This window comes from Trifolium pratense, linkage group LG2, assembly GCF_020283565.1.
Source record: "Trifolium pratense cultivar HEN17-A07 linkage group LG2, ARS_RC_1.1, whole genome shotgun sequence".
NCBI lineage: Eukaryota > Viridiplantae > Streptophyta > Magnoliopsida > Fabales > Fabaceae > Trifolium > Trifolium pratense.
This window is the reverse complement of record NC_060060.1, coordinates 29561572-29577140: the sequence shown is the minus strand read 5'-3', so window position 1 is coordinate 29577140 and position 15569 is coordinate 29561572. Positions and strand designations below refer to the sequence as shown.

Sequence of the window (15569 nt, the reverse complement as noted above, 5' to 3'; positions counted from 1 at the left end):
AAGTGGGGAAGTGAGGTGATGTGGCGAAAAACATAGTTGATATTGATTGATAGTGTAACGTCGGTACATATCAATTAAATCCTAATTAAAATCTTATCTTTAATGTTGATAATTTTTTGGATAATTTTTTTTTTTAACTTTTGCAACAAAAACAATAAATTGGGAGGAGAGAGTGCAAATATAATTTTTTTTTTTTACTTTTGAAGCACGATAACTAACTGCCAAATCTGGAAACGTAAACACTCTGCCATCAGAAAAAAATTTAGAGTTTAACATTTGAGACATAAACACACTTCATTAAAATTCCAAATAACTCAAAAAAAAAGTTACGGTTTTGGCTTGACGACACTAGTAGAGAGCCCCAGGACTCAGCGGTCTCAAAAGATTATTTGTCATCATTAGTCTCAATAAAAAGATGCTTAGATTAGCGATTTTGAATCCTTAGCAGTCCATATATGTCTAAAACAGACCTACCGCTTTAATCACAGTCCTTGGATACTTTTTTTTTTGAATCAGCACAAATTATACACACACGCGTGAGCGCACAAAAAAAAAAATCCTCAATTTTAATAACTAAATTGGGTGAGAGTGTGAGACATTGTTCCTCCCTGTCTCAATAAAAAGCCATTTTTATTCCTTACAGTGCCTAACTATTTTGTACCCAATATCATTACCTTCCATATGACAAATTCAAATGTCTCACTAATTAATAGCAAAAGGCTTGCATGGTGTAGCTACTAATCCATGCCAAGAAAACGTGTGAAAGGCTTTTGAACAAACAAGAATAAAATTCCGTGTTTGATGTATGTATCATATAATGCATTGAGAATTTGAAGACACACTTTCTCATTCGGAAACATGGATTGCTTAGGAGCTCTCATTCTGGTTTAACTTGGGTTATCGTTGAAACTAGAATTAGAAAGGCAGAAGTTTTTGGTTACATTATGACTAACTTATAAGCTTGTTTTATAAAAATTGACGTGTTTGCTAACAAGTTTATCTAATTAGCATGTAACGCTTTATGAGATGCTATTTTAAGTAGCACTAGTTCTTTTACTCGTGCGATGCACGGGCGAATTTTGGAGGAGTTATATATTACAATAATTTTCTTAAAAAAATGACTGAAGAAGAATAAAATATTTTTTAAGTAAATAATTATGTAAATATTTAAATATATATTGTATAAGACTTAAAATTGAGTGGAATGGAGTGGTATATGATGGTATTCATTCCATCATTTTCTCTCGTTTTTCTTCCCCTCGAATTTGGGGTGTATGGAATGGAATACAATCATTTTATAAAATTGTCCAAACAATGGAATGAAGTTTATGTTCCATTCTGTCCCGCTCCATTCCATTCCATTTTATTCCATTCTATTCCGTTTCATTATGTACCATCAATCCAAACATATAGTAAATTAAAGGAGAAAACTTAGGTAAAATATCATACATCATTTTGGTCCTGTTCTCCACTTAAAATTTGACACATCAACAATTTTTTTACCACGCATCCTATGTTTCCATTTTTAGTGTTAATTTATTAAAAACTAACATGGAAACAATTGTTGATGTGTCAATTTTAAGTGGAAAACAAACAAAAAGAATGTATGGTATTTTACCTAAATTTTCTCCTAAACATGTTTAATATGTTTCTAATCTTTGGTCATTTTATTTTTTGTTTGTTTTTTCCTAAAACTTTAATGCACAATTGAGGTATTTAAGGAAGTTTTATAGACTAATGATTCATATCTTTTTTTTTTTTCATTGGAGCAACCACGACATGACAGAGTGAGTATCAAAAACCGAATAAAGTGCAATATTTAAGATATTGTATCATCAATTTAATATTTGACTTTTTTTTAGGTACATGTTGCCTTATTTAATATGATGGATCAATTTAAATAATTTTTATAAAAAAATAGAAGTATGAGTTGCTTATTTTTGTACCATTGTGAGTTGCATAAGCATTGTAGAGACCATTTGTTAGTAATGTATGAAACTCAAAGTGGTATTACTATTGAAGATGTTCTAAAAGCAAACTCAAAACATAGCCGGAAAATTTCATCACTATTCTCTCTTAGGCTCTGTTTGGCAAAATTAACGGATGACTGATAAGCTAGCTAATAGCTTATAGCTTATGGTTGATGGCTCTTTTTAAAAAGACCGTTACCAAACATGTTTTTAACTATAAGACATAAGCTATAAGCTTACTTTTTTGTCTTGTGAAATAGACTCTTAGCCTTCCGTGTTCCTTCAACTGTCTCGCATTCTATTGTTAAACTTATGCAATAAGTGGGAAAAAAAATAAGAAAAGGAGTACTCCGAACATTGAAGAACTCAATAAATTGATTAAAACATGCCTAGAAATATGATAGCTTTATTAGGAGAAAAAAGTAAGTGCAGATTCTTAACTTAAAAAAATAAATATAGATGTCGATCCATGAATGTTGTTGTGGATTTAGATGGATATGCATGCACATAAATTAGCATAATTATAATAAAAACACAAACAGTTGTGGGAGACTCGTATGAGCTTATCAAGATAGAAGCAGTTGATCAATATCTACTGGTTCACCTCTCTTGTTGTTGCTGTTGAAAAAAGGTATAAATAAGTACTATACTTATTGGTTAAAGAAAATGTCATATGACAAAAGGAAAATTTTGTTGTGAAACAAAAACAGGAGTGCTACTGCAACGCAATTCCCACCCCAAGAGACTTATAGTGAAAGAAACTAATACTTTTTTTTTTTTACTTAAAAAGAAACTAATACTATGCATTGGAACAATCCAATTAAGAGGCTTGTGAATGAAATTAAATTGCATTGGAACCTAAGAGAAGCTTGGATTCAATCTGAACATTATAAATATAGGCTTAAATGCAGTTTTGCCCCCCCTGTTTTGATTAAATCGGAATTTTACCCCCCCCCTGTTTTAAAACGCGGACTTTTACCCCCCCTGTTTTATAATTTGTTGGATTTTGCCCCCCCTAAAATTCTGCTTTCGAGTCACAACTTTAAAGCTTCGCACACAACTCAATTTTGATCAATAATTTACCAAAAGGATACCGAAATGACCGTAATCGAGTTATCTTTCCACATAATCAAACCCCACTGAATTTGGAGTTACAAAGAGACATTAATTATCGTTTTAGTGAAGGTATGTCCCCCAAAATTCTGCAAAAAATCTGCTTTCAAGTCACAACTTCAAAGCTTCGCATACAACTCAATTTGGATCCATAATTCACCAAACGGCTACCTAAATGACCGTAATCGAGTTATCTTTCCACATAATCAAACCCCACTGAATTTGGAGTTACAAAGAGAGATTAATTACCGTTTTAGTGAAGGTATGTCCCCAAAATTCTGCAAAAAATCTGCTTTCGAGTCACAACTTCAAAGCTTCGCATACAACTCAATTTGGATCCATAATTCACCAAATGGCTACCGAAATGACCGTAATCGAGTTAGCTTTCCACAGAATCAAACCCCACTAAATTTGGAGTTACAGAGAGAGATTAATTACCGTTTTAGTGAAGGTCTGTCCAATTACTAATTCTACAGAAATCTACTTGTGATCTTCAAATTCAACATCGTCTACCGAACACATCGTAACTCCAAATTCGACGAAATTGAAATGCCAACAAGGGTAATTTCGTTAGATTTACATACATGTAAATAGTATTAAAAAATGAGCTACAGGGTGAGAGGAATGACGAGAATACCAGTAGTAGTTTCATACGATAATTAATTTGAACAGACCTTCACTAAAACAATAATTAATCTCTCTCTGTAACTCCAAATTTAGTGGAGTTTGATTCTGTGGAAAACTAACTCGATTGCGGTCGTTTCGGTACCAGTTTGGTGAATTATTGATCCAAATTGAGTTCTGTGCGTAGCTTTGAACTTGAGGCTCAGAAGCAAATTTTGTGCAAAATTTTGGTGGGGGGGCAAAATCCAACAAATTATAAAATAGGGGGGGTAAAATTCCACATTTTAAAATAGGGGGGGTAAAATTCCGTATTTTTCAAAATAGGGGGGGTAAAACTGCATTTAAGCCATAAATATATATATAAATCATCAAAATATGAAATCATTGATGGCCTATTTTGTCATGCAAGATTTTCCGCTAGCTACTCCAAATCTTTCTAGCATAAATAACTCACTTGCTCATGCAAATAGGCTTATTTTACTAAAGATTTCTGGCTAAGTCAGAGGAAGCAGCAAACTTTCATTTCCAATGTAAGCAAATCTCAGCACCATGTCCATCCAAATTAAACATAAGCACTTCCCGTGTCAACAATGATGGAAATTCCATTTTAAATTTTGGTCATGCAAATAGATTAATTACTTCAGAAAGTGACACATAAATCAGTTTTGATAATTAAAATCATCACAATTAGAATAGATCATACCTATTAAACCTCAAGTCCAAAACAATATGTATATATATGTTGTTCCATACATATATAGACCCAACCAGCTGCAACAAAAAGAATAAAGAACGTGAATATCAAACAAAACAGTTAGGAAATAAAAGGAAGAATAAGGAATATCAACACTTGTAAAGAATAAGATGACATAATCATTTACACATGAAGATGATGTTGAGCAAAATTGAGGAAGCTTTCAAAGCGAGGGATTTGCAAAGAAAAGGCAATACTTAAGTGAAAAAGAAAAATTGAAACTTATCTTTGCTGAGACGTTGCGGCAGCAAATGCAGAGTTTGGGAAAATTTTCTGATTAGGAGAAGGTGAGATGAGTGAAAGATTGCTGGAATTTGAAAAAAGGAAGGTGAAGGTTCTTTATTTTTTTTGTTTTATTTGTTAGAAGAAAAAACTGGAAACTGAAGAGTTAGATGGTTTAAACGGATAATAGACAATTATTAGGCTCTTAAATCTGTATCTAAATTAATACTACATACTATAATAATAATAATAATAATAATAATAATAATAATAATAATAATAATAATAATAATAATAATAATAATATAAAAAAAAAAAAAAAAAAGGAATATCAAAGGGTTAGAAAGTTTAAGCAGCAGCTGTAGTTAGGCGGGATAATTATCAAGTTTAGGTGCTTAAACTTGTTGGCACAGTATCTTGTTTTAATATATTAAAGATATGAGCTTATTAGCTTATAACTTTTTACATTTTATTTCATTTTTACCCTTATTATTTTTATTTGTTATTTTTTAAATATAATAACTACTCACTAACCATGTACTTTTTATGTCATTTTGTACTTACAACAGTTAAATTTGCTAAACACTTTAATTTTATTATACTAGTTTTTCAACTATAAGCTATCAACCATCAGCTATAAGCTAATTTTTCAACTATCAGCTAACTTATGACTTATTTTTACCGAAGAGAGCCTAAATGTATCACTAGTGAAAAGAATATTTACTGAATATAACTGACTATTGATCAAGCAAAATGCAAGCAAACTATAACTGTTAATTTGAATACCCGGTAGAACCATAGACATAAAATTAGACCCTGCCATAACAGTTTGAGCTAAAGACCTGTCAATCATGTTAGATGCATCGCTATATTGAACAGTGAGAATACTTTTCCATTAGTGAATTAAGACACTCAGTTAAACATGAATCCATAACAAATGAAAGGTGGTGAAATATATCTTTCACGGTGACCTCCTCACTCCAACACCCATTATACTTTGGCAATTATCATGCACAGATTGATGAGCAAAAACAGTATGTAAGTTGACATTAAAAAAGAAAAATAAGTACATATGAAAACAAAAACATCTTACATTTCAGAGTTCAATTTTCAGTAAACAAAATGCATCCTTGAAGCAAGAAGAGATTCTTCTCGCTTTCACTGATACAAAAATCAGGAGGAGCTGTTATCTTTCTTAATGATGGCCTTAAAGATAGCATTGAGGCAACGACATTGGTATGCACATTACTACAACGACTCAAATCGATTTCTTTCAGTTGTGTACAGTTTTCTAGTACATATTTCACTCCCATCTCTGTGCATTTGTAACAATCACTTAGTAACAATTGCAAAAGCCCACGACAACTCTTTGAAATCGCAAAGAGTGCTTCATCCTCAACGTCTGTGAATGACAAGTTCAACATCTTCAGCTTGGGAACTTCAAAGTTCAGTCCAGGTATATTCTCAATTGAACAACCCCATACATTCAAATGACTAATCGTACTGCATCTCCTTAATACTTGAAGAATACCTTCGTCAGATAACTTTTCGCAAGAACTCAAATCAAGCAGCTGCAAATTGGGGAAAACAGAAGCAAACAATATGATGCCTTTGTCCCTTAACCATAGATTGAGAGACAAATCGAGAGACTTTAATTGAGGGTATACGCCGAAATCCGTCAAAAGATCATAATTCTTTACCCTCTTATGCTTGATATGTTGCATTTTGATCTCACTAAGGGAAGGACATTTCTTAACGAGTGCAAACAAGGTTGAATATGTGACCTTTGTACAATAACTAAGGTTTATTGACACCAAGCCAAGAAGAAATGAAGACAACTTGACAACACGGCGATCATTCAACACTGTTGAGTGTTCAAAATCCAAATGTTGGATAGATTGATACTTGGATAACAAACTAAATAATCCGGCATAACTATAGCCGGTGCAACGAGAGAGGTCAATCCTCCTCAAAGGAAGACCAGCATTTCCAATATAGGAGAGCTGATCATCCGAGATACGCCTAAACCGGCTAAACGACAAATCAATGCAAGTTAAACGCTTCAAACTCACCAAGGAGTCAATGACTTGGGGAGTAATAATGTAACCCGGAAGACATAAAGTCTTCAACATTGTTTGTTTTTTCTCGATGAGAGCGGAAGCAACGCCGGCTGCGGTAAGTTGAAAACATTCAGTTATAATGACCTCTTCAAGAAACTTGCAATTCTTGAACAAGTGAAAAATAGATTTGTCGGTAACATAGGAGTGACTAGAGAGATTAAGCTTGCGGAGTTGGGAAAGTGACAAGGAAAGAGCCTCAATCCCATCGAGGAAGTTAGTGTCGTTTTTGTCATCGGTGAATATAACATGACCGAGGTTAAGTTCTTGTAGTAAAGGGAAACAATCCGCGATGAGGAACAAGTGAGTGCTGGTGAAAGAGAATAAGTTGGAACAAGTGAGAGAGGTCAAAGTTGTAATCTTTTTGGAGAAATATCGCAACCCATCTGAAGGAATGGTTTTTTTGTGGGAGAGATTGAGTGATGTGAGGTTGTTCAATGGTGGGATTTGGCAGAGAAGTGCGTCGAGGTCACCGTGGAAGTGAGTGAAATCGAGGGAAGTAAGGTTTGTGAACCTATGCAAGATGCGGGAGAGGAAAGGGGCTGTTGGATCATGTATGGTGAGAGATGATCGGAGACGGTTGGTGATGGAGAAGAACTCCTTAGAGACGGCGGAGATAGACTTCAGGTAATCGTTGTCTCCGTCGTTGAGAAATTTGAAGATATGTTTCCAACAATCATCCGGTAGATACAAATATTTTGCAGATTCTGACATTGTTTTACTTCTCTTTCTTGCCGACGCTGCTCGCTTGTCCATAGATCTGATGGGTTAGGTTAAGATTTGGTTTGGTTTGGTTTTATCATAGGATAGGATGTGTGGGCGGATGTGTGAGGTTAGGGATATTGGTTTTTTATTTTTATTTTTTTTAAGAAAAGATTGGTTTTTTATTTGTTTTTTTAAAATAAAAAAATTGGTTTTTTATTTGTTAAAAAAACAATAATGATTTTGTAAAAAAAAAATAATGATTTTTAAAATTTTAAATACTGTAAAAAATAAAATTATAAACTGTTTTTTTAGACATAGATAGAATCCTCTTCTAAATTAGTTTATTTTTTATTATTTTTTTATGAGAAAAAAAAAACCTTTATTTTTAGTCAAAGAGAAAAAAATTTAATAAAAAATATTAATACATTTTTTAAAATTTTAAAACAAATTTATTTTTTATTGTCAAAAAAAGAAAAACTAATCTAAATTTTTTCATTTGATAATGACATATAAACAATTTTTAGTCAACAAAATTAATTGGACTAGTAAAATGCAAAACGGGTAAACTTGTCAAGAGGTTGAAATCTCATCAATTTTCAATTTGTCATTTAAATTTTCAATCTCATCAACATTCTCTCTAACTCCACCTTCAATTTTATCTGTTTTTTTTTTTAAAAAAAATTCTGGTATTTTCAGCACCAATCTGTTTTGCGTGATGTAGAGAGACATTTCTCCAACCTTGAGTATATTGTATGCTTGTTATTGTAGAATTCTTGTTTCTTAAAGATAATTTTGAGATATTGAAAAATTTAGAAGAGGAGTTTTTTGTTATACTTGTTTTAGTGTGGCAAGCTCTCTGGTAGTTGCAGAGGAATTGGTGATTGTGTTAGAAGAGAAATAAAGGGGAATGGTGATTTGATTGTGTATATATATATCGCTCTGTTTTACAACTTTGTTGGCCAGAGTTGATGTGCTCTTTGGTCTTGAAGGATATGCTCTTTTTACTCTCTTTTTTTTTTTTTTGAATAAACACTTATTTTTTGTTTGAACTTTGAATAACAGAGAATTTGATTCCACCCGTGAATGCCTTAATTCTATTGTCGGGTACCAATAATATAAGCTCCCTAGTCCCTACAGTGAGCTGAACAATAGTCAAAAGAATAAAATATAAGCTCCCTACAATAAATTCATGGCCAAAATAAGCTGAACAACAACAAAGAGTCACGAGATCAATTTCTTTTACATCAATCAAAACCATATTCCCCCATTTTTATACTTAGGGGTGGACAGAAAAACCTTGGTCCGGTCCAATCCGAAAAAATCGAAAAAAAAAATTTAAAAAATGGGTGGTTTGGATTGGGATATGATCATATGAGTCAGCAGGTTTGAGAATTTGGTTTATACATAGTTGACATGGGTGGGTCCAGGTTAAGGGAACTAGACAGTTGGGACCCAAAACCCACCCGCATAGAGGAGAAATTAAACGCAGCGTCTTCAACTATCGGAGTAATCAGTTAATTTAGTCCCTAAACTATCACTCTCTCATCAACTTAGTCCCTAAAATATTAAAAACAACTAAAAAGTCCCTAATCTATTTTCCATCCGTCAATTTAGTCCCTAAATTATCACTTTCTCACCAACTTAGTCCCTAAACTATTAAAAACAACTAAAGGTCCCTAAACTATATTCACATCCTTCAATTTAGTCCCTCATAAACATCATTTTATGATTCCTAACAAACCTGTTATAATATCTCAAGGCACTTCTTAACACACTAGCATGGATGAAAAAAGCTAGCTCCTTACTAATATTACCAATAACACAACCAGCCTGCAAAGATAATTCACCATACAAATACTTGGAATTTAATAAGACTTTGTTAGCATACTACATATAATGACACTTTTGTACCCTTTATGTCAACATTATACACACTAACACACCCCAAAACATTCCATACAATAACAGAAGAAAATGAATAGAAGGATAAAAAACTCTCAGACCCGCAATAAACAAGAGATCACAGCATAAACTTCAAAGGGATAAAACAAAATCACAAACTCTTACAAATTTACAAAAGTGAGAACAAAAAACAGACTTGATTTTAGCGTAGTCTCTAACAAAAAAAATAAATGCTTGAGCTTGAGAAGCTTCCGGTCCAGTGGGACTATAAAACTCACTAGGATAAGCAGTATTATTAAACCAGACAAAACAACAAGCTATAAAACCAAAAACGGTTGAATCATATCATTTTTTTTTAATCTTTCAGTCAAAAAGTTGAATAAAAAAAATATTCTGTGTTAAAAAAAACGACAATTGCCACTTTTTTCATACTAAAGATCTCTTTCGTTCTAAATGATTATTCTGAAAGAATGAATTGAGTCCGACGACTAGAGGTTATATTTGCGTTGCGAGCAAAACGGTTGTTGCCGGAGAGTGGAGTGGTTGGCGGCGAGCAGGGTGGTTGTTTTCGTCGAAGCACGTGGAAAAAAAAAGGGTGATAATATTTTAGGGTTTTATAGACAAGTTAACCGAGGACTAAATTGACGGATGGAAAATAGATTAGGGACCTTTTAGTTATTTTTAATAGTTTAAGGACTAAGTTGGTGAGAGAGTGATTTTAGGGACTAAATTGACGGATGAAAAATAGATTAGGGACCTTTTAGTTGTTTTTAATAGTTTAGGGACTAAGTTGGTGAGAGATTGATAGTTTAGGGACTAAATTGACGGATGAAAAATAGATTAGGGGTCTTTTAGTTATTTTTAATAGTTTAGGGACTAAGTTGGTGAGAGAGTGATAGTTTAGGGATTAAATTTACTGATTACTCGAACTATTGGGTTTGGCATACACACTAACACACATATATAAGAAATAAATAAAATGATACAAATGTTACTGGACAAAAGCAAATTATATTTAATGATTTTAACGTGACTTTTATTTTTTGGTGGATGAGTGTATGTATTAACTTCTAATCTTTACAATGGTTGGTTATGCAACTTTTGTCCAACATATTATGTTACTTAATATTTATTTTAGTACAATTTTATTTAAAAAATATGTTAAAAATTATCGACTGTTAGTTGATCAGTGGTGAATGGCGCCAAACTTGGTAGGGAGGACCATGGTTCGATTCCCCACAACTGCGATCGGGAGGGGGTTGGAACCACTTGATGTCAGAACTGACCCCCGACCAGATTAAAATGGTGGCGAAAACAAAAAAAAAATTGTTAAAAATTGCAATTGGGTTGTCAGTTAAATTGGGCCAGGAATTGTCTAAATTGTACCAGATTTTTTTTTCTACCCCAACAATTATACCTTTACCCCAACATTTTGATTGAACTACCCATTTTACCCTTATATATAAACTAAAACATAATTTTTTAAATTTTTTTTATAAAAAGTAGGTTTAATTAGTTAAATGGTCCCTTAAAGACATTTTAGGTTTCACAATGGTCCCTTAAAGAAAAAAAAGTTTGTTTTGGTCCCTTAAAGACATCTCTGTTAGTCACTTTAGTCATTTTCGTTAATTTTTAACCCAAAATTATAAGGTGGACCAACATTATAAGTGGTCTACCAAAAGCCTCTTTCATTTTTTAATCTTAACCATCTATTTATTTTTGTTAAAAAGAGAACCATTAGATCTTGTAGGACTATTGTATCTTATGATAAACCATCAACACTTAATGTTGTTTTATTTTTCTTCATCTTCTTTATTCGAATCTCTTCATGTTCATCAGCATAACCTAGAAAAACCTAAATTTCAAACTAACTCTCAAAAAAAGCATAATTAAATTGGAAAAAAATCATAATCTCTTCATGTATCTCTTCATGTGTTCACACTTATTGTCTCCGTCTACAATATTTCCCCATCTTTAGTCTGTGATTGTGGCATTCTCGGCCGTCAACAACGCTTCCTCCGAATCTCATCTTCAAATTCTTCTCTACTCCTTTCGTGTTCGATCTTCCTCCTCGTCACTAGTCTTATGCTCTACCCTGTCATTCAGATCCAGCATCGAGAATTCGAGATCATGTTATGCTCCTCCACCGTCAACACTGTAACCGTTCAGAATTTATTGGAATTCAATTGTTAGATAATAAAGTATTGGACTTAAGCTATTGGGTCTTTATACTAGTAAGTTAGAGTCCATTAAGTTATGTTATAAATATTCTCTTATCACTTTTGTAATGTTAAGCCATTGTAATGTAATCCTAATGAAACCCTAGTAGCCCTTTTGTCTTTTTCTACTTTGTATCTTTGATTCTAACATGGTATACAGAGCAAGGTTCGATCCGCCTTGAACTGTGTCGTCGTTCCGCTGTCGAGTTCCCAAAAGAGGGAATTATTAGTCTCCAGTTTGGTTTGTAAAGATTTGTGTGTTGTGGCTTCTATGTTGGCGGTGACATCATTGGGTTCCAATTATTTCTGCCGCTGCGGTTTTAATTATGGGTTTGTTGAAAGCATTATTGTGTTTGAAGAGCTTGGTTGGGAATTAATAAACTTGATTTCTATTGAGATTGATGAGTCGCAGCTTTTGCCGTATGTTCATTTTCCGTCACCATTTTGCAAAGGTCTCTTGTGTTTGTTATGTTGCACCAGGTTTCATTTTGTTTGATTTGGCTAAATTTTGGTTCTATTTGGTTTTGGTTTGATTGGTTCAGTTCCATTTGGGTTGATGACTTGATGATATTTTTTGGATTTGTTTGTTTAGAGGAATAGACACCGTTTGGTGTTTTGAGTTGGTAAAATAAATAAATAAATAAATATCAGTTTGGTTTGTTTGTCTTGATTTGGGTTTGTTCGGTTTGATCTAGTTTTGTTGGTTTGGTTCCACTAATTTGGAGATTTGTTTGAATGAATCAGTTTGGTGAGGTAATACTCACAATTTGATGGTTTAGTTTTGTTTGGTGAGTCGAGTGCTCACAATTTGGTTTCTTATGGTCTCTCTGGTTTGATTGTCTCTCCCCTTTTGATTTCTTCTTTGTTTGATTGGTATTCTCCCTCATTGGCTTCTTTTGTTTAATTGGTTCTCTATTTGGTTATTCTCTTTGATTGTCTCTCTATTGATTTCTTATGGTTGATTGACCTTCTCTCTGTCAATTCTTCTGATTGATTGTCTCTCTATTGATTTTTCTATTTGATTGCACTTCAATCTATTGTTTTCTTTTGATCAATTGGACTTCTCCCTCTATTTGTTCTGATCTCCCCCATTTGGTTTCTTCTGTTTGATTGCCTCTGTTATGTCTGATTTCTTCTCTATGTTGATTGTCTTATTGCATCTCCCTCCCTATTGATTCTTCTTCTGTTTGAATGCTTCTCTTTCTCTCTACTTTGGATTGGTTTGATTTGGTTCAATTTGGATTGGAACAATTTGGTTTGGTTTGCTGTTCGGTTTGGTTTCGTTGCTGCTCCTTTGTACGATGGTTCGTCTCATTGGTTGTTGGGTTGCTCTCTAATTGGATATGAATTGTGATATTAGTTTGATTAGATTGATAAGTTATTGGGATAATTTTGTAACAAGCTTAAAGCTTAGTAAGCTTTAGCTTGAGGGGTAGTATTAAGATAAAATGTTTTGAGTTTATATTATTATGTTTTTCGTTTTGTTTGACAAACTCTCAATGCTTATTGTTGCATCGTGAGTTTGAGGGCAGGTGTTAGATAATAAAGTATTGGGCTTAAGCTATTGGGTCTTTATACTAGTAAGTTAGAGTCCATTAAGTTATGTTATAAATATTCTCTTATCACTTTTGTAATGTTAAGCCATTGTAATGTAATCCTAATGAAACCCTAGTAGCCCTTTTGTCTTTTTCTACTTTGTATCTTTGATTCTAACATCAATGTCATTCTCTTCATTTGATTTATGGGGGAAATCAAAATTGGATTAATGTGGTTGCTTAAAAATCAAAGCTTGCTTTTTGGGCTTTGATTTCATTGTTCTTTTAATGTGTTTTATAGTGTTTTGTATTTTAATTTTAGGGTTTGCGAGAGGATTTGTGAAACTTTTAAGTTGAAATGTTTTAATTTCTGGGTTTTTGAAATTACTATTCTCTTGGTTGTGATTTGGAGATTTTAGTTTTCAATTTGGAGATATGAATTTTTGTTGGGTTTGTTTGATGAAGATTGGTGAAGTTGGTGTGAAGATTAAGAATAAAAGGGATAAGAAGATGAAGAACAAGAGACATATTTATTCAATGATGATGGTTCCCCATTATATTCAGTAGACATGCAAATTCTACCATTACAATTTTAATAAAAAGATCAAACAGTTCAGAATAAAACAAGTTAACGGAAAAGACCATTGTGACTAACGGTTAAATAGTTAAGGGATCAAAATGAAACTTTTTTTCTTTAAGGGATCAATATAAAACCAAAAATATCTTTAAGGCACAAAAATACTAATTAAGCCTAAAAAGTATTCTGGTATTCCTTAAAATAATGGTATAATAAAATTTAAGAAAACAAACCAGAAACATTAATTAAGTTTTCCGGTGTACACTTGCTGGAGCCTGATGTCAGTGTTGTTCGGGATGGAAGGCGACTGTGTTGGTGTCTATTAATCTCATACCTCTTTAATGAAGTTTTTTTCCTTTTGCCTCTGCAAAAAAAAACACTTGTGTGAAAATTTTCATGTTTGGTTGCATTCTCCATATCCATCTTTTATTGCTTAATTAATTCTCTTCCGTTAAGCCAATTTCTCCAATAACCCCAATTTATTCTTCCATTATGATGTTGGGTGACAAACATTGGAAGGTTAGCTTAAGCAAATTGAAAGCTAATCAAAAGCAAATAACAACACCAGACCTCCCAAACCATGAAAAAACAAAAGCCAAAAAACGGAGAACAAGCAAAAAAACTAAAAAACCAAGACTACAACACACACAGGAAGCATGAAAATCCATTGTTTAAAAAAGGTTTCAAATTCATTGAGTTCTCAACCTTTTTATCCTGGTGAACAAAAACAAGCAAAGCTTGAACTTGATGCAGCTGAAAAAAAAATCCAGAAGACTATTTTTTTGGGAAAGAAATTAACAAACCGGAACACTTTTGGAAAAGTGTTCTGATAACAAAAAAATAAAATTAAGTGTTCCGGTAAAACAAAGTTATACATCGGAACACTTTTTTCAAGTGTCCCTTAAATCAACATCCACAACAACCTCCGACGACATTATTTCCTGCATTGCCGCATCGGAGACTTGCTTTGACCTAGCAGCAGAAGGAGAGATCCACTTAGCAAGCATGGAATCACGCTTCCTCCATGGCGGAACATGCATCCATATCTTCTTCAAACTCTGTTTTGCCGCTGCTGCCATAAACTCTAGATCAAGTGGGTTTCATTTTTGGGCTGCCTTTTCTCAGTTTAGGTTTATTATTCTTAAAAACCTCTCCGTTTTTTTTAAAAGAAGTTGATTTTTAGATATTTTAAGGGTCTGTTTTTAGATATATTAATGGTCTGTTTGTTACCGATTAAAAAAAATAGTGATTTTAATGTAAAATAATTTAGAGATTAATTTTTAGAGATTTTTAGAAAAGTTGAATTTACTTTGTGTTTGTTTATTATAATAAAAATCACTTTTTTTAAAATAAAATAATTTTTAGTTTGTTTGGATACAACTTATAAAAGTGATTTTTTTTAATTACAAACAACTTTCTTCTTTTAACATTTCTTTTCTCTCTCCTCTAAAAAAAATCTATTATTTTATAAGCTACTCTTAGTATCTTCTCATTTTTAACTATTTTCTGATTATTTTTAACTTCTGATTATTTTAAAAATCTGTAACAAACAGATGCAAAACCATCAAAAGTGATTATTTTTATAACAAAAGTGATTTTTTTTCTAAAATAAACTTTACGTATAAAAAAAATAAATATTATTCTATATTAAAAATGAGAGTTAACTGATTCAAAAAAAAAAAAAAATTAACCAAGTCATTGGACTTCACCAAAAAGACGGATTTCGGAATAACCCGGATTCGATTCCTAGGTGGAACAATTTTTTGATCAGACTTTACTTACCTCGCGACCGTAAATTTTTTTTTTTTTTTTTGACAAATGCCGTAGAATA

At 32.6% G+C, this 15569-nt stretch overlaps 1 protein-coding gene across 1 annotated transcript; it reads right to left on the bottom strand.

Annotated features, from left to right (window-relative positions):
* Positions 1–4044: 4044 nt before the first annotated feature.
* Positions 4045–7622, bottom strand: LOC123911341 (F-box/LRR-repeat protein 2-like). Its single transcript, XM_045962746.1, has 2 exons — positions 5777–7622; positions 4045–4478 (listed from the first exon to the last, which is right to left on the bottom strand). Exon 1 carries the CDS (start codon positions 7554–7556, stop codon positions 5787–5789), a length of 1770 nt encoding a protein of 589 aa, XP_045818702.1. The 5' UTR covers positions 7557–7622; the 3' UTR covers positions 4045–4478; positions 5777–5786.
* Between the last annotated feature and the right edge of the window lie 7947 nt (positions 7623–15569).

Coding starts and splice junctions, on each gene's coding strand:
- LOC123911341 (XM_045962746.1), bottom strand. CDS start 7,556: ATGGACAAGCGAGCAGCGTCGGCAAGAAAGAGAAGTAAAACAATGTCA.